This window comes from Taeniopygia guttata, chromosome 15, assembly GCF_048771995.1.
Source record: "Taeniopygia guttata chromosome 15, bTaeGut7.mat, whole genome shotgun sequence".
Classification (NCBI taxonomy): Eukaryota; Metazoa; Chordata; class Aves; order Passeriformes; family Estrildidae; genus Taeniopygia; species Taeniopygia guttata.
The window spans coordinates 2329453-2348984 of NC_133040.1; the positions used below are offsets into that span (position 1 = coordinate 2329453).

At 38.9% G+C, this 19532-nt stretch overlaps 1 protein-coding gene and 1 long non-coding RNA gene across 7 annotated transcripts in view; one reads left to right on the forward strand and one right to left on the reverse strand.

Moving 5' to 3' along the window:
• CABIN1 (calcineurin binding protein 1) overlaps positions 1–19532 on the forward strand; it is a 107968-nt gene that overhangs the window by 40095 nt on the left and 48341 nt on the right. For all 5 annotated transcript variants that reach the window (XM_030285834.4, XM_030285836.4, XM_012578115.5 and 2 more), the window contains 2 exons: positions 2058–2392; positions 7586–7699. In XM_030285834.4, the coding sequence (XP_030141694.4) occupies positions 2058–2392; positions 7586–7699 (449 nt within the window). The remainder of the gene's footprint in view (positions 1–2057; positions 2393–7585; positions 7700–19532) is intronic.
• Positions 6782–9249, reverse strand: LOC121470781 (uncharacterized). Of its 2 annotated transcripts, XR_012058412.1 has the most exons (4): positions 9117–9249; positions 7566–7668; positions 7282–7426; positions 6782–6992 (listed from the first exon to the last, which is right to left on the reverse strand). It is a non-coding gene; the product is annotated as an uncharacterized lncRNA (long non-coding RNA). The 2 variants fall into 2 exon arrangements; XR_012058411.1 differs by having other exon boundaries at positions 7282–7668.

Below are 19532 nucleotides of genomic sequence, written 5' to 3' on the forward strand. Positions count from 1 at the left end.
CTATTAAATCTTACAAAGAAGAACTAAACTCCTGTCTGCTGGCCCTTTGACTGACTTGCATTCTTTTAGGTTATTATTTGCTTTTTCTTCAGTGTTTCATATTTTTAAATAATTTAAAGAGTAGTTATTTGAATATAGTTTGAGACTATATTCAAATAACTCTACTTTTACCAGAAACAGATGCCCTTTTGTTCTGTCCCAGTAGCAGCTTAATATTCAGTACAGAGAAGAGCTTAAGTAGTAGAATTTAGATGCTTTATTCCATTGTATACTTGATTCCAGTGGAGAACTAGAATTGCTCTCTACCAGATTTTTCCATATATAATAGTACTAAGTGTTCTGTATTCCACTGGAAAAATGGTTTCAAAATCCATTAACTGGAATTTCCCTTTGTCTGGTGTTTGCACAGTTGGATGTGGCAGTAGATAAAGAGCCTGGACTTCAGCAGGGAAAGACAAACAAAACCAATGTGTAAATTTTGTCCACCTTTCCAGGCTGTGGCTTTTTGTGGGATGTTAAGTCTTCTTTGCCAGTTCACACTTTCCCAGTTGCAGAAATCAGAGATCATGCTGTGTGGAGAGTCCTGAATCACTTCCCAGATCTCACTAGGAGCAAGTGCCAAGCAGTTATCTCTTTGTTTGCAGACTTAGATTACCTTGGTTTCTTGTTTTTAAAAGTACTTTACTTCAGTCATGCCTAAGCTAGGGAAGCCTGTGGTGGTGCTTACATTGACATGCTGGAATAGATGCCAGTTCCTAGTTTTGTGAAATACTACTTCCATAATCACTAAATCCAGTAGTTTTTTGGCTACTAGACTAAAATCATGGCTCTTTTTGAGGCTTGCAGTGAGCTGTGTTATTGTCATTATCTCTCTGTCAGAAAAACCATCAAATGCATTCTTAAATTACTGGTGTTTATTAGAACAGATGTTGTTTCCCATAAAGCTACCTGTACAGTAAAATTATAATAGATATAGGCATCAGGCAAGCACATTTTGAAAAATGTGTGTTGTGTAAAACATGTTTGACTCAAAAGTTCAGCCTTATGAGAGAAAAAGTTATGGAGCAGCTTTATATTTGAGGATGAAGTAAGTTTTAGTGTATCTCTACACTCTCTGCTGGGGGATAAGATCTAATGTAAGAGGCTCTTTATCCTAGCAAAGACAAAGACATGGTAAACTTCCGCGACTAAAGATCAAATTTAAAGAAATTAATCTGCATGTAGCACGTGTGTTTTCAGCAGTAATGGTTAGCTAACAGGAAATGTGGAAACTGCCACTGTAACAAGATGATTTCTGAAGTAAGATTTGATATCCTTCAACAAAAGATGGGTCAATTGAATTATAAGTTGCCAAGTTAATCACAAAAATATTTACATGGAACTGTAGGTCCTACATTATGCAGAAGACCAGGTGAGATGCTGAGTCCATTTTCAGTTCTGGGATTGTGTTCTAGGCAGACTATTAAGAATAATACATTTCACTTGAGAGGGTGGCTTTAATTTTGTGTTCTTTCTTCTTTTCTTTGCAATAAAATGTTCCTGAATTTATTATTTTATTTTGGCTTTTTTCCCTCCTCCTTCTCAGTCTTCCAAGAGTATGTAAAACCCTGCATTGTGTAAGGTGTGCTGAATTCATACTATTGTTCAGGATAAAACCCAAATAAAGACAGTGGAAGTACCAAGATAAAACCCAAATGAAGACAATGGAAATACCAGAATAAAGCCCAAATGAAGACAGTGGAGATACCAGGATAAAACCCAAATGAAGACAGTGGAGATACCAGGATAAAACCCAAATGAAGACAGTGGAGATACCAGGATAAAACCCAAATGAAGACAGTGGAGATACCACTGTGTGGCTCTGTCAATGAGTTGCAGATTACTTGTTCAGTGAACATCATGAATAGTCATAATTTTTTTACAACATTTCTGTCTATGCTTTAATGAAGAAAAGAATTGCCTTTTGTCATACTGAATTTTTGTCATATTCTGTATGTCATTTGCCATTTGGAAATGGCAATTTCACTGTCACTTTCCTCTTACTGTTCCAACTGCAGGAAAGTCAGAAGAGCTGCTGGAGATCTCAGTATCCTACGATCCTGCTGAGCCTAGTGGCCAGAAACTGCTGGTGGATCCTCAGTGTGCTTCTGGCAGTGCCCTCAAAGCTGCCATCCCCCCAGCCTCGCAGTGGGACTGCAAGAAGAAGGCTGACCCTTGTGGAGAGGATGCAGCCGAGTTTCCTCAGGGCCTGCCCGCAGACCTGGAGGAGCAGCGCAAGTTCCTGACGGAGCAGTGCATCTCCTCCTTCTGCCTGTGCCTCAGCCGCTTCCCCCAGCACTACAAGAGCCTCTACAGGCTGGCCTACCTGTACACCTACAGCAAAACACACAAGGTGAGCTCTGAGCCAGCGTGGGGGATGGATCTGTGTGGAGTTCTCAGTGGGTATCCATATGCAAACCTTGAGATAAGAAATGCTGACTTAGAAATGCCATGGAATAGGACAGGCATTGTTGGGAGAGAAATGGAGCTAGAAACAAGCTTCAAAGCTGGCCTTCAAATGCATTGTTGTAGGATCCACAAAGAGTAACTTTAGATTATTACCTTTAAGGCATCTACAGCATGGTGTGGCTAAAGCTGATAGGCCAAGAAACACTTACAGTGTATCATAATCAGAAAATAGTCAGCTTCTGATTGTGATTATGTGAATTATAACATCTGTATTGTCTCACCCTTCTCATGAGACTGAAAATGGTATAAACGTTTTTAAAACACCTCTCGGTTGCCCCATCTCTGGGTCAGGAAAAGAGCATTGTTTGACACCCCAGCAAACCAACTGTGCTGCTGCTGGCACTGGTGCAGAAGCCTCAGTGCTAAAATACAGCTCGTTCGGTGCAGTTGGGAATGAAACTACACTTGGAGAAGTCTTCAGCTCCTAGATTGTCTGACTCGTGTGTGAGGTCAGTTAAGGAGAAAATTTCTTTTTTTATTACTGAACTAAGTAATTTTCTGTCATTCAGTAGAGAATTACATTTTAGTTATGTCACATAAATTAAGATGTTCTCATGAAAATGACAGCAATTATTTTACTGAATAAGTGGACTGAAAAGTGACTTGGAAGCAGAAATTAATCAGTATTGTGTAAACACATCATGTGACACAGATAAACTTTCTGGGTCTTTGTTGGTAAAATGTGTCAGAATAGTACATTGAAATGATCAGAGGTATTTTACTGTTTGTCATAATCAAGGTTTGAATTCACAGATTTTATATTTGGAAGTCTTGTATTAGATCATATGCTGCTTTGCATAGCTTCCTGAGTTTTCTTCCCCAGCAGTATTGAAGCTTATGTGAACAGCCGGGAGGGGAAACAAATTGTACCCCTGGCCTGGAGGCAGCAAACATCACCAGTGTCACTGCAAAGTGAGCAGATCTTGCCAACCTACTGGAAGGTGATGAATATTCCATTTGTCTACACTTCCATTTGTAGAGTGATTATCCAGAAAAAGATCACCCTTTTTTACGGAGAGCTTGTTTTGAAAACATTCTTACGCTGTTTGTATGTAACAGTTGTTAATTTTTCCATGGAGCTAATCATGAATAGGAGCCATAGATTCCTGCAATCTGTCATTACTGTTGCTGACATGATTCTGTATCAACATTCAACAAAAAAAGCTGCCTGTTTTCAATTTATTGGTTCAAATAGCATGTCCTTGCCTGAGGAACTACTTGGAAAATACTTTCTTCCATTATTTTTCCCTGATGAAGCTTTCTCTTTTGCTTTTTATATCTCCCTCCTTATATAAATATCAACTCAGTGATGGATTTCTCTGTGAAATACACATTGTTATCTAAATCTGTTTCCTCTTGGAACTCAGAAAAACTGAATCCTGCCTGTTTGAGCTTACTAGTTATCAGGCTGGCTTCAATGAGCATTTTTGGGTTTAACTGTCCTTTCTGTTACTTCTGCATAATGAACTTGACACAGCAAAACCTAAAAAAAAAATCTTATTATTGATGTGTGTGCACTATGCATTTTCACATGGGTTTTACATTTTCTTTCTTCATTGGCTCATTCAGGTTCTTTTGTAGAACAATGTCCAATGTCTGTGTTTTAATGGCACATTACTGTGTCTTTAGTGGAAATTATACTCCTGCACAAACGTAAAACACAAAATGGATCTATGCATTGTCAGCAGTAACTGCAGTAAGAATTGTGCTTACATTTGCTCATGATAAGCCTGATTTTAAAAAATGAGATAAATTACATCGGGTTGTGTTGTTGGAGGACAGAGTGGTAAATTTTAGAAAACTGAGATTAATTTTTAAATGCGTATAACCACCTTGGAAAATTCAGCATTTACATTCCAATGCCAGGAATTTGCATGAAGAATTTCGACTGATGGCCAAAATTCATGGTTGGATGGGAAGAGGATTGGCAGGCCTCCATAGTGCTCAGAAAAACAAGTTTTCCATATGCAATCTGTTTTCTCCCATTTCACAGTTTTCCTGGTTTTGCTGTTGTGAGATTAGTGAAGATAGTTGAGTGATTTTTAAACATATTTTCAAACTCTTTGAACATTTTGTTTGGCTACATATTCTGCTGGGGTTTTTTTTCCCCCTGCAAAATCCAGCTTAATATTTAGAGTCTATTTTTCTTTGTTTTAGGCTGTTATCAGAAGATATTTATACATATCTGGTTTTAGTTGGAGTAAATGTGCAGGAAAATACAGATGAATTTTCAGAAGTTACTTCATTGCCAGTTTGGGCAGTAGTTTCAGTTTCCCATCAATATTGTCTTGAAGTAAAGTCTTCATCGTTTGTGAGTTTTGCCTCCAAAATGAATGTTGGCAGTTTGGAAGGAGAAGTTAGGATTTGGCAGGATGTTTGTCAGTGTAACTTTGTGAAAAATATTCACCCTCTGGTCCTTACGGATCAGTATGTGGAACTGGTCTGATAATCTGTAACCAGCAAGTTGTCAGGAAAGAAAAATATTTACTTTTTGTAATTTTTTTTTTTAATCTCAAAATAAAAAGTGCTCTGTAAATCCTGGAAGAGTCTGCTCATAAAGGCTGTGTGAGTTTTTAAGTTTGTATATTTTATAATGTCTGTTATTAACAGAGCCCTTAATGGGGAAATGAATGTTGGGTGTGACAGGTTGGTCAAACCAGGCATAACACATGCATGTAGAAATTACAAGATTTTATGTTGGTAGGCTTAATATAGACTTAGAGACAGACATAATCTGGAAGCATAATAGATGTAACCACTTCAAGTAGAAACAGTTTGATAATAACAGTTCATTTAAAAGGCAACCCTTCAAATCAGTAGTATTTTTATTTTGCTTTTATTTGATGGAGGAACAGGAGAAGGTTTTTGAGACAAAGCCTTCTAATGGACTGTAAATAAATCAGAGGGAAGGATTAAAGTATACTGGTGTATTTTGTTCACCTCTCAAAAGCACTTTGTGGAGGTTCCAGTTTAGGTAAAGGTGCTTCTGACACCATTGAGTTAAGGGGTATCCATCCCAGGTGATTCAGTTTCACTTGGTTGACCCTAAGAGATTTTCCTTTTCTACTTCAGCTTTTTTGCAAGTTACTGTACCCTGTCAGTCATCTTTTCTTTGACTCTTGGGGTGATAAAGATGTGGGAGGCAACAGCTGAACTGGAAAGAGTATTTCATAATTGCCCTGAGTCAGACAGCCAAATCCAGCATTTCAGACTGGCAAGCAGCGTGCCAAGAAGAATAAATCCTTTTTGCTGTGTCCTGGATCCCTTCACCCACTCCTAATAACTTCAGGTGGAAACCAAGCAGAGCAAACTCTGTGAAATCTAATGAGTTGAGACCTGCTCAGGCATATTTACTGGGAATAAGTGATCATGCTGATTTAAGGAGAAGGGTAGTGGAAAATCTGTAACTATGTCTTTTATTCCTATTAGCTTTGATTGTGTGAAGTTACCGTGTAATTGCTCCATTTGTCTGAATGATCTTTTCTCCTCCTAGCTGGGTTGCTGCCATCATCTTGTTCAATAAAAGCCTGTGAATGATGTGTACCAAACACATGCCTGTGGATGGTCAGGGTAATGTGCATAGCACATCCCAGCACCAGAGCATGATGCTACAGTTAATGATACAATTAATGATCTCTTAACCTATTCCTTGTAAAGCTTCCATTCGAGAATACATCCACAGCTAACATTTCTTTAGACTGGAATTTTAGATTTAAGCTTTGTGGTGGGATGGTAACTTTCTTAAGGATTTTGTTTTCCTTGAATTTTTATGTGATAGTTTTAACTGTAAGATTCAGATTAGGCAAGTTTTACTTCATTTTCACACTTGAATTTACTTAAACTTCTGATGACTATGATTAGCACAAAAATAAAGCATTTTCTCTGCCTGGCTCTTGGATCTTCCAATAGGCTTATTTTTGTTGGATTCTGATTTTATTCAAACAAAATGACTTTCATGGAAGACCAGATTTTTGTAGGTTCTTTTGTGTTGTATTTTCTTCTGTATGTATTCCCAAGCATTTTTCAGGATTGGGTTAACAGGATTACAGAAATACATATTACAAAATAAGTTATGTAGAGGAACGTTAGTATGCAGCTGAGTTTACACCCTCTGCTTTCTTCAGTCTTAATTAAATTTGGCACTCAGTGATAATAATTAAATTTACTGATATCCATGACCAGCCAGAAAGTACCTACTCTGGAACACAGGAGAAGAACTTTTCTAATAACCCCCCCACCCCAACATACAAACATATACACAAAAGAAAGGATATTACAGCTGAAATATGCTTCTTGGATGGACATGATTTAATCACATTTATGGCTCACAGAAGTGTATTTCCAGTCCACAGAACACAAACCCGAGTGCAACATTCTTATTTGTCTCTATGAACCAAACATCTTCCTCTTTCTTTCATGTCCTCTCTTGTGACGTTTTCTGTACAAAAGCTGGCCAAATGCAACTCAAATGCCACTTTTGGACCCTGAAATTAAAAAAATGAAGTAAAGGAAAGCTTCCATCAGTGAAATCTCACAATTAACACTTGTCCCATCTGTTGGTAACATTCTGCCTGGAGCCAACAGCTGTCCCTAGTTCTCAGCTACAAAAGAGAGCTTCATGCATTGAACTCTTAGAGGGATAGTGCTTTTATCAATTTTTGGTTGTTATCTATCATTTAGTCTCCTGCTGATAATTTCTTGATTATTCACTGAGCACTATTATCCAAGTTTGATGACAGTCGTGGAATTTCCAGGGAGGTAAAGTGAACTTACATGGAGGGCAGTGGCTGGGTAGGGCCAAAGGCTCTGAATTCAGCACCCCACTAAAAGAAGGCTGCAGTTTAAGGCTGAGGGTCGAGGCCTCAGCTCTGGCAGGTATTCCCTGCTGGTGCTTGGCCCGAGGGAAGAGCTGGGAGTGCTTCCAGAGAGTGTGTGGGGAAAATGGAGCAGCAAATATGTGAAAAACAAGAAAAGACATTTCAGGTTAATAAATAAAAGTGTGCTTTGTTTTATACTTTTACCTGTGGTGGTATTTGCATCCCCTGCCTCCATCTCACCTGGCTGTTGTTGTCCACAGAACCTGCAGTGGGCACGGGATGTGCTGCTGGGCAGTGGGGTGCCCTGGCAGCAGCTGAAGCACATGCCTGCACAGGGCCTCTTCTGCGAGAGGAACAAGACCAATTTCTTCAATGTAAGTTGACACAGCTGATAAACACAGTGCACTTGTGTTCTCAGCCAGCCCTGAGACACCTGTTTTTCATTGGAAAGGTCTGCAAAAGGGTGGGGATGTGAAATTCCACACAGGCACGTTAAACAAGCCTTGAGCAAGTAAAGGAAAGGAGAATTACAGAGATATTTACTGGCTGAATATCTCTCTTGAAGGGTTATTTCTGGTGAGCTTGAAAACATGGGGAGAGAAGCACCAACATTTTTTCAGTTATGCATCATTTTTCATATACTTGATGGCTGAGTCCTCTTTAAAAATTCTAATTTTGTCCATCTTAATTATCCTCTTGTTTATTATTTCTCAACTCAACCTGCAGTTCTCATGATGAAAAATAGTGCTATTTGCTCTGAGAACTCTGCTGAGTTGGAAGGAGCTTGTGCTCTGCTGTCTGCAGCATGGCTCAGCAGGAGGAGTCTCCCAGCCCCACAGAGAGGCAGCAGCTTTGTCACAGAGCCTGTCCCTGTGTCTGATCACTTCCACAGGGTGCCTGTGCCTCTCACTGACATGGGACACAGAATGCTCCTGGGACTCACATGGGCATTTGTCCATCAATTCCCTGCTGGGATTGCCACTTAACACACTGCTGTTGTCTTTGGTATCTTTGGCTTTTCTGTGATATGTCCCAGGGTTTTTGCCTTTTGTTCTTTTGTGATAGGGTTCTTTAGCAATTCTGGTTTGCAGTGCGTGCTGAGAGCCTGGAGATGCTCTGCTTGTTATTCTGGGCTGAGTACAGTCCAAATCTGTTATGTGGTTGCCTGTGATGGCAGTGACAAAATTTTGTGTCTCTGCTTTCCCATCCAGTGCTTCTGTTTTAATATTGGAATTGTGAAATTTATTTCAGCTTTATATCTGTGTTAACACCTATCTTCATTTTGCTGTATGTTGTGTTAATTAGCATATCTCTGCAAACCTCTTTTAAGTACAAGGTAAGTGCTCATCTCTGATTATAATCCCTCAGATGGGTTAAACAGCTGAGGAATGTTGACAATGGTTCAACATTGATTCATGGGTCAGTCTGCAAAAAGGGTTTCTATATCATTACATCTTTCTGGAGATAATTTTTGATTAACAAGTGCTGTCAGCCAGCACCTAAATACCATGCACCCATGTGATCACTGCCCTCTGGTACCCTCCATGGGATGGGGAGGAGAATCAGAGAAAAGGTAAAGCCAATGGACTAAGATCAGTTAAAAAACTGAAATAAAAAATATAATAACAGTAATGAAAGGGAGGTAAGAAATAGAGAGAAATAAAATCCAAGAAAAACAAGTGATGCACAGTCCAGCTGCTCAGTACCTGCTGACTGATGTAGCAGTTCCCCAGCAGCAATTGGCCCCTTCCTGCCAGCTCCCCCAATTTCTATACTGGTTTATATACATACCTCTGTTCCACCCTCTGGCCAGTTCCAGTCAGCTTTCCTGGCCCTGCTCCCTCCCAGCTTCTTGTGCACTTCCTCGCTGGCAGAGCCTGGGAAACTGATTTAGAGTAAGCACTGCTTAGCAACAACTACAACATCAGTGTGCTATCAACATTATTCTCACACTGAATCCAAACCAGCGCTGTACCAGCTACTAGGAATAGAATTAACTCTATCCCAGCTGGAACCAGGGCACAGCTGAGGGAGCAGACTAAACAGTGGGGACCTGATTGATGGCTACACAGCTGATTTCCCTGTGATGTCTGCCAGTTTTCCCTACAAAAATCCTGCTGTGATTAGCCCCTGACACAGCTGAATGCTTGGACTCAGATTCGCATAACACAAAGTATTCTTGTGGAAATTAATGGAATTATTCAACATGCTTCAAGCTAAGTGTGAACTTTGCATGATCAAGGCTGACTTGTTCATCACTGCAGGGTTAAGTGTCAGAAGTATTCTGTTTTAATGTATGAGGAAGATGAGCAGCAGGGAGCTGAGAGGTGTGTATAAGGGAGTGTTTCTACTTGAAAATGTGAATTACCACATTAAGAGAGATCAGTGGTTGACCTAAATTGTGTCTAGTTTTTGAATGCTAATGCTAGCTAATTTAATTTAAAGAGATTCCAGTATATTCCTAGGTGGAATTTTCTAGCATTGTTTCAGAAAGTAATTATTTCTTACTCTGCATACTAATATTTTTATACTCGGAAGGGTGAACAGTACTAGTATAGATACTTGACCGCAGTATGATATTTTTTTATAAATCAACAAAAACTTAATTCCCATAATTGATTTATTTAATCAGAAGTTAGATACACTATGAAAAAAAAAAGACAACCTTCAACAAAAGGTATATGCTGGCCCAGTGCAATATATTGGGAACACTGGTAGAAAAGATAGAAGGTATTTGTAAATGATATTCTCATTTTGAACTTGGGTCTGTCAACATACAAAAGTAGTGTTAGTCTGGAGTCCTCCATGTAGACCACTGTCTCCAGGCTTTAAAAGTTTTGTTTTGGGGATGAACTCCAGTGTCTCAGCTGTGGGGACATCTTGTCTTATTCTTCATGCATGTAGGTTAATCTTCCTGGTAACAGGCGCGAGTTTAGCGTGATGAAATATTTTGGTGGTCTCATTTTCTACCCAGCAATATTTTCAAAATCCTCTTCAAGTAACATTGTGTAAAGCATGTGGCATTAATCCAGAACAGATGACACAGACATAGCAAGTGAGAAAATCCAGATCTGAAAGGGAAAGGGCTGCAAGTGCCCATGACAAAAAGCTGGTGGTGTCAGCTGACATTCCAGAATTGGACAAACCTAAATCTGTGAGCAACTTGGAAAACAACCTCTCAGCTCTGCATTGACTTTGCCTGGGTTAAACCACAACTATTCTGTTCCCATGCAAAGCTCCCAAGCAGGCAGTGGGGAAGAGACTGAGCTGCACCATCTGGGTCAGAGCTCTGGTGTGTCATCCCCTGTGCAGATGGTGCTGCAGCCCACTGTCCCAGCTTCTGTCTTCACATACTGACTCGGGTGATAAAACACAAATTCTAGCACTCTACAAAAGTAGTCTCATCTAGTCTTAGAAATTAAATGGCCAACCTTAAGATTTTCTAAGCCTATTAATGTCCCCCAGGGTTATTTCTAATAGAAACCTTTTGCCCAAAGTGTTTATTTGCTTCCATAAAATGCCTTTGGTTTTCTGTTTTGAGAACTCTTCAGCCTTCATGATACAAAAGAGTTAAATGAATGTCTCAGTGGCTTTCTGTAGATACTTTACTACTGGAATACCTTTTTCTTCTGCAGCAAGTAGCACTGGTGTTTTTAATCTCTTGTAGAGAAGATTTAGGGTTGTTGAAATTACAGCTGACTCAATTTTACACGTACAAACAACAGAGTGCAAGAGAGAAAACTAGCAGCTCCTCCCAGACATTTTATAAATCATGCATACTCCTAGTAGAATTATTTATGAAATGTTTATGACAGCACTGTATGAAAAGAAATAAACCTGGGTAAAGCTGTCTCTTGTTAAATTTTACTGCAGAACTGCTGGTCTGAATCTGTGTGTCATGGGCTGTTGTATAATTTTTAGCTGTCACTCATCTGCAACTTAAATGAGCAAATAAGGCATGTTCAGTTAGCCCTGATTTCTTCTCATTTGACATATTAGAATGATGTCGGGATGCTCAGAACTTCCCTTTTTCAGTTCTCAGAAAAAATAGTGTTACTGCATTATTGTACCTATTTGTTTCCCAAGCAGTAAAGAAAGGCCCTGATTTTCTGTAAGCAGAGGTTTTTGCATGTTCATGGCTTTGTTAGTGATGGCAATCATATGACTGAATATTGCTCTTAGATTTTAAGGAGTTTCAGCTGTGTTCCTATAAATTACTGTCAAATCTGGTGGTTTTGACCATTTGTCTCTTGCATGTACAGGTATATTCCAGCTTTTCTCCTCTTCTCAGTGTGAGTGTAAATATATACAGAGATTTTTTTAGGATGGCTGCAGGATGGTTTCTATAGTAACTAAATTAGAAATTATTTCAGCAGGAGAAAAAAAATCCCAATATATTGCTTTATATAGTAGGCCACTTTCTTATATATCCAGATTTTGTGGTACTATTAATAAAACAAAGTTAAACTTTGTGCACAGATGATGGGTATTGATCAGGCTGTGGGTAGATGGGGATTGTGGAAGAAGCATTTTGGTGGTTGAGCTCTACATACCAGCAAGTTCTCCATATAGTCTAATATACACTATTTGTATTTTCCTGGCACATCTTCTATTGTAATAATAATCTGTTGTAATAAAGATCTTCATGTCCATCTTTAGTAACTGTTCCCCACAGACAAAAGCTGTGCATGTACACCATATACTACAGTGTTGACACTGATGTGCATGAAGTCTTGCTGCAAACTGTTGTGGGTAATTGTTCTATTTTTAATTCCAAAAGCAATGCAGTGTGTTTATTCTCTGCTGTGTGTGTAAAGCCCTTCATTCTGTGGTCTGGGCAAGCAGGGTCAAATCAAGGTGGGAGCATCCACTGAGTGCCTGAGGCTGCAGACAGCAGCCAGTTCCCTTTATTTAGCCTTTGTTCATGCCAGGTGTGACTGGGCACTGGCAGGAGGCTCTGCTGAGCAGAAGGGCAAGCTCTGGACACTGAGTAGTTGAGGTCTAAAGCTGGTGCTGCAAGTTTCTAAAGGTAGTTCTTATTACACAGCATGGTGTTACCCAGTGGGAGCTTTCTCTGGTACTCTCTGTGTAGCAGCTTCTCCCCTTAGTTGTGTCCCAGGAAGGTTGGTTCTGAAAAGGAGAGCAGGGTGCTCTTTTGGGATTCTGTGTGACCAGAGCCATTCAGGTGAATCTGAGATGCAGAAAATAAGTTTCTTATGAAGTCCCCAATATTGGGGACAAACAGGCAACATGCATCAGCTCTCCTGGAAGTTCTATCAAGGAGATTTCATTTTATGTCTCAATTGTTTTTATATCTTCCCATAGATGTACATTACTGGTCACTGTCAAAAATATGACATTGAGTGAATATATAGGATTTTCTTTTGATACAATCCAGCTATTGTTTGTTTCTCTCCCATTTCCTGAAGTGCAGCATTAATGATTCTCATGCCTTTGATTAAAATGAAAGATTTGTTAAGAATTTAATATCTCTGTTAGAGACAACTGGCTATCTATCATCCAAAGGAAATCCATTAGCAGTGCTCTGAACCTATGTTAGGTGTGTGTTCTGCCCAGTCTGAGTTTGCTACCAAAGTTGGCTTGAAGAACCCCCAAGCAGCACACAGTGCCAAGGGGCAGCTCTGCAAGGCTGCTTGAGGCAACCTGACTGGAACCTAAGGTTCAGTATTTCCTGCCATGTACTCCAAAACTTGAAACTGGAGGAACAGCAGACTAAAAGCACTTTTGTAGAAATCTTACCACTCTGCTTTCCTTCCTGTCCTTGGCTGGTGAGAGATCTGAGTTACTCTCCTCCTGCTCATAGTTGATGTGTCTCTTTTTGGTTGGCAAATGTGCTTCCAGCACCTAGACATCTGCTATGTGGAACATGAGCCTTCCAACCAAACTACTGCCATTTAAATCAGACTGGGGGGAAGAGGAAAAAACTTGAAGAAACTTACTGTGCATCCACTGAGTTGAGATTGTGCCCTCAGCATGGTGAGAGGTGGAATTTAGTAATGTATTGAGGCTCTTAGAAAATTAATGATTATGTTTTAGTTTGATCATGATTGGTTTTGAAAAAAACCAGTTGGTCTTTTTAGTGCTTCTAGTGCTTTATTTGAAAATGAGTATGAGGGGTTGCCAACTCAAAAAAAAAAAGAAGAAATCACAAGGGACATCCCAGAAATCACAAGGGTTTAGTTATTCCGTTTTGCTGTTCTACTTCTGAGGGTTTTGGATGCCATTTTTATGCAGCCTCAAGGGAACAGAAATCATAAAAGAATCATTAAAAAAAAAAACCTACTTTGATTCCAGCAACTAGATAATGCTTGAAGCAAGTTACTAGACTAGTACCATTTGATATGCGAAAGCAAGTGTCTAGAAAAGGTGACCTCCACCATTGACACTTTGTAGTTGCACTAAACAAAATAGTAACAATGCCATAATGACAACATATAATAATAATCTAATTTATTTTTTCTACTACTTATTTTTCTTTTTTGTGCTTAGACTAGGTAGGGTCCCTAGGGATAGGGACATCTGGTGAGGACATGGTTAAATTCCTACCTACTTTAGAAGATAGAATTGTCTTTAATCTCTTCAGGACATGGCCATGTTATAGCCATGAAATGTCAGGTTTTTCCCTGGGCAGGATCAGTCCCAGTGCTCTGCTTTGTGCAAGGGCTGTTCAGTAATGCAGCTCCTCCTGCCAGCTCCCCACTGACTGGGAAGTGTTCAGATGTTAAGGAAGAGACATCTCTCTGCTGCAGATTTTCTGCTTGTGCTAGAAGAGGAGGCTGCTCGATGTGGCAGTTTGGGAGCTGCTGCTGGCAGCAGGGCTGGGCTCTGCTCAGAGGCTCCTGTGCTGCACAGGGGCTGGGAGAGCTGAGCCCCTCCTGGGGCACAAATTGCACAGACCTTGCTTCTCTGCCTCACGTGGGCTGCAGCTGCCACACTGCCTGGCTGGCCTGCTGCCCCAGGAATTTTAACAAGGATTTCAGAGCTTTTGCTACGTTCCCCAGTAATGACATTATGGACCTATTGTTCCTCGTCTGTGTGAGGAAACCATTTCTGGTGTGGTGAAGACATATTTGTGTGGAAAACTTCTGGGAATAAATGAAAAACCCTCCAGGAGTCCCTTCTGAGCCAAATGGTTCTATGATCATATGCCTTAATTTGTAAATACAGTCAGCTGTATAAATGGCAGATATTTTATGGTTACAATACAAGCTAAAGTTTGGAAGACTGAAAAATGCAAACAAATCAGTATTTTCCTATTCTCTTTTCCTTGGTTTTCTTCGTTTTTGGTCTTTGCTAACTTTCTCCATTACCCTTCACTGTATCTTCTGCAGAGCAAAATAATGTTACAGGTGTGATGCTTCCAGCACTCAACATTGAATGTTCCTTGAGCCACAGGATAAAGGAACTCCTACTGAAAAAAATCATTGTCAGACTGTCTGCAGATTCAGGAAAGCATGTTTGCATTGGTTACATATAATTCTTATTTACAGGAATATCTTTGCATCAAATATAGAAACTGGGGGTGGTAATTTTTTTTTTGTTTTTTTTTAATGAACATTTAAATTTTGGACAATCTGATTCATTAAAATGCATAATAAGGTGATAGCTCAGCCCTTTTCTCAAACCATGACTGAAAGTCAATTTTATTAAACTGAATGTATGAAAGATTAGTGACTGTTGAATTTACTGAGGACGACTGTTTCTATGTGGAAAAAGACAGCTTTTCAAAAATCCACATATTTCAGTCAAGTAATCATTAATATGATTGTTATGTTATCTATCCATTGTTTTTCTCATCTAGCATGGTAAATGGCCTCCACTGGGGAAAGGGGAGGCAGGAAAGTATGATACAAGTTGTCCCTACAGTCAGAGTTAAAATTAAATTATTTCTCTTCTTTACCCTTGACAGTTGTTCTTTTGTCAGTAGAAAGACATTTTCCATCTTTGTCCCTTGTTTTTCCATCTGTAAAGTTAATTTCATTCTATTCATCATTCCCTTGTCTACTGATTTCCTAACATTTTAGTTGATAGAATGCTTTTAGCAGGTACAGAGGAGTTGTACCTCTCATTCTCTGTCACTTGCTCCCATGTGTGCTCAATCTCTTCTGCAACCTTAGTACCAGCTCTGGGACCAAAGGTAAGCAAGGGGTTAACTGTGCAAGTGAAACTTTCATAGTGATTGGCTTGAGACCAGAAACCAAGCAAGCAATGAAGTCTTAAAGTTGCCTATAAAAAGCTAGATAACTTTTTCAACCTCTGCCCAACATGTTATTTACAGTTCTTCACTCCATCCTCTTGGAAAAACAGAACTCATCAGTGAAAAATGTCCATCGTTCACAGAGTTTTCTGCCTCAATATATACACACTGTTCTTCCTGGCCAACTTTGCAGGCTTCCAAGACCCAGCTAGTAAAGATGCCAATAAATCTGAATCCCTGGAGATACAAGCATGGGGTTTGGAACTGTCGTTTGTGCCAGTGGATATTAAACAGCTATTTTTTTTTTCCATTCTGTTTCCCTAGGAAAAGTTTCTTCTTTTGTTGAGTAGATGAATTTCTAGGCAAAGGTAAGCAAGGGAGCAAATAACCCTGAAATAAATGAAGCTACTGCTTCGTGGAAGAGAGATTGTCATGGAGATTGTAGTGTGCTAGAGGACATAAAGCACTTTCTTTTAAACCTGGATCTTAAAAAGTCTAACAGCAACTATTCTACCCACTGGAAACAGTATTTGAAAGGTGGAGCCTTGCTGGAATACTGTGTTATCAGTGTCCTTTTACAAATGTGTAATGAATAAATCCATTATTTAATTTTTCCATCTGCTAGCTGTGTATCAGATACGGGTGGGAGAACTACCTTTAGGCACTTAAAGGGATTACTTTTACACTTGGATTGGCTTCTTTCCTCTTAAAAAAATTACACAGGATTTTTAAACTAACTTAAGATTTTTAAATATTGTAGGAGAACAGTTTTAAAGGTAGTGATCCATGAAAGGTCTTTACATGTTTTTTTTTATTACATGTGTATTATATGTCTATTTATCAGACTAGTTTTTGCAGGTTCTTACTATGAGTTAGTTCTCCTAGTTTTATCATGGAAATAAATGGCAAGAACAGTTACATCAGTGTAGACTGCTGCATAAACAAAACAAAGAAAACAAACCCAGAAAACTAAATCTGGAATATTAGAAGAAAATCTAAGACATAAAATTGAATCTTTGTTAGCTGCCATTAGCTTTCCTTTCCCCTACAAATTCCTACAGTCTCTCTCTGAAAGCTTTGAAACAGAATTCCTGTTAATATCCATGTGTGGAGTTCACACAGGAGTGTTGAGCAGGCCAATAATGTCCATGTGCCTGAAGTGGTGAAGTTGTACCTTTTGTCTTTAAATACCCCCTTCTTTTGTTCTAAAACTGGTGGCATCACTCTGAGGAACATTTATGTAATGAATGTTGAGGCAGAGTCAAGACATACTTGGGAGTTTTCTTCAGTGCTTCCTTCTTAGGTGAAGCTGTGTGTGATAAAGCCAAGGTGAACAGTGCTTTTTGATGAGCTTTTTCCTCCAGTTGGATGTTCAGAGGATTCTGTGAGGTTAACCATGACAGTTTCCTCTTCTATGCATTCAATTTTGTAGATATTTCCACGACTGCTTTTGGTTGAGATATCAGCCTCTATATCTTGCTCAGTTCTTGTCTGTTCCATATTCCTGGTATGGCAGACTTTTTCCATTCCTGTATTTTGTCTGTGTAAAAATACCAATCTCACTCTGAAAGACCCCAAATGGCAGTAAGGGAACACAAAACCACTTCCATCAGACAAACTGCTCATCCTGCCTTTCTGAAACCCTGTGAGAATTTCCTTCTGCACCAGTGATGGTTTTAATTTACCTGGAATTATGGTAATTTATAATAACTTTCATCCTTGTAGAAAGAAGAGCATTAATAATGAAATTAACTTTATTTTATTAAATAACTATATTTAATGAGAAATATTCCAGGAATTTCAGTTCTCTGGAAAAGGATGTAAGTATTTGTCATGGGTAAACACTGCTGTAGTGCAAAAATGGAAACAGAAGAATGTGGGATGAGAGCAGCATAATGCAAGTCTGTATGTACCTGTGCAAGCAAGTAGCATTTATAAATAAATATTTTTAACTCAATGGCTGCAATAAGATCCAATTGGCCAAGTTAAAAAGGTTAGGATGGAGAAGATAAAATGGCAGATGATGGTAGGTAAGAGCATGTTTGTTGCTGTTTAGGCTGACCAGTTTGCAATGTGGATATTGAAAGTGGGAGTTCTCTGAGTAATAGTACTCCATCTTTTGGCAAAATCCCTAAAGTTAGAGGAGTAAAAATGTTGAATATTGTATAGTGTGTTATTGTTGCAGACTCTTTGGCTCCTGTGGAGGAGGTAGGATTTCCTGGCATAATATGAACACTTTTGGAGTTTGCGTGGTAGCTGCTGTGGAAGCAGCAGGGGTTGACCACTTAGACAAGGTGACTTTCTCAGCCTCCTGAAAGGAATTAAGGCAAAATAGGATTGAGTAGGTGAGTGAAAGTAATGAAGGCCATAGTGGTCAGTATTTCAGCATGCTCCTTGGAACACTCAGATGTATTACTCTGATCTGACAAGGGAATTTCTGTAAGAGCTTGAGTGACAAATGGCTTTTTTCCAGGAGCTTTATGGCCTTTGTTCATTTCAGTGGCCTCCACTCCATCTCCTCCAGTTTGCTTACTCACCTCCTGTCAATAAAGTTTCCCAAATTCGGCTTTTATGAAGTTGTTTAATTTTTCTGTAGGTTAGAGGAAGGAAAATCAGAAAAAAAAAACTACCAGAAGCTTTTCACTTGAAGCACTTACTAACAGTTACTCAGAATGAATTATGAATTTCGCTGGCTGTTTGATTTGCTGACACAGTAAAAATCAGAACTGAAAACTCCTACCAGGTCATTTTCTATTTAAATCTTTATCTCTTCAGCTGCTCCCTGTGTGTGTATTCAAAGTGAATTAGCACTTAGACTATGATCTCCTGTTTAGCAGACTGAAACTAGTGGGAGTCATTAATGCAATGGCATTTTCTTAAGTATTCAGATGTTTGAGATAATTTAATGAGCTTGGTGTAACAGCTAAAATGATTTCTGTTTACAGATACCTGGTTTATTCCTCTTGACAGACTACACTAAGGGTTTAAAAGTGTATGCTGGGGTTTGTTGCTCATTTTTTTCTTAATTAAGAGTACAACTATCAACTACAGCATTTCAGAATCACTAGGCTTCAGTTATTTCAGTGATACTGAAGTGACTAAAGTATTTCCAAAAATCTGGACAAACCTGAAGATAGGCCAGGCTTTTATGTCCATGTAGCTCATCCACGGGGAAGCGTGTGAAGCCATCCCAAACTGACAACTTCAGTTCTGCCTTCTGTCATGGGTGATCTGCCTAATATAGAGTACATATTTTATGTTTGTAATCCGTGTGTGTCACAGCTCGTGGCAGATTCAGTGTTAAAAAAAGCTGAAATAGAATCATAAGTCAGATTTTAAAGAGAAGTAGGGCTTGCAGGCCCATGTGGTTGTATAATGAAGATGGGATTTCTGAGGTGAATGCAGTTCAATGATTTCAAAGGTATTTTCTTGGTAGCATAAGAGAAAATACTCAGGAATAGAAGTGTTGAAATGAAATGCACATTCCAAATACTTTGTAAGCTGAAACACCGACAATGGGATAAACATAATCCTTAAAAATTGTATTTAGTGACACTTAAAGGTACTGTTTTCATGCCTGTAGCACAATAGTTTTTTCAACAGGTTTGAAAGAAAAACATATGGCTTTGTTTGCCCTTAGACTGACAGCTCCGTACTAAAGGTCCTACTGAAAATTACTTATTTCCCAGCAGGTTTCAGGTCAGGGTGTTTTCATTGTAATTTTTTTCCCAATTAATAAGAAAGCAAAAGTATGTTTCTGAATTATTTATACTAAAGAGAACATTACTTTTAGGACCAACAAAAATAATACTTCACATTTTCTAGTGTTTCAAATAAAACATGCAACTATGTACACAGACATTTTTCTGAAAGTTAAGCTTATTTCAAACAAAGAGATTTTGGAAGCTTAGGCTTTTACTAAACGTTTTTTTTAAACCTTCTTTTCAATATTTAAATTGCATGAGCAAATAAGTAATATTCTATATAGT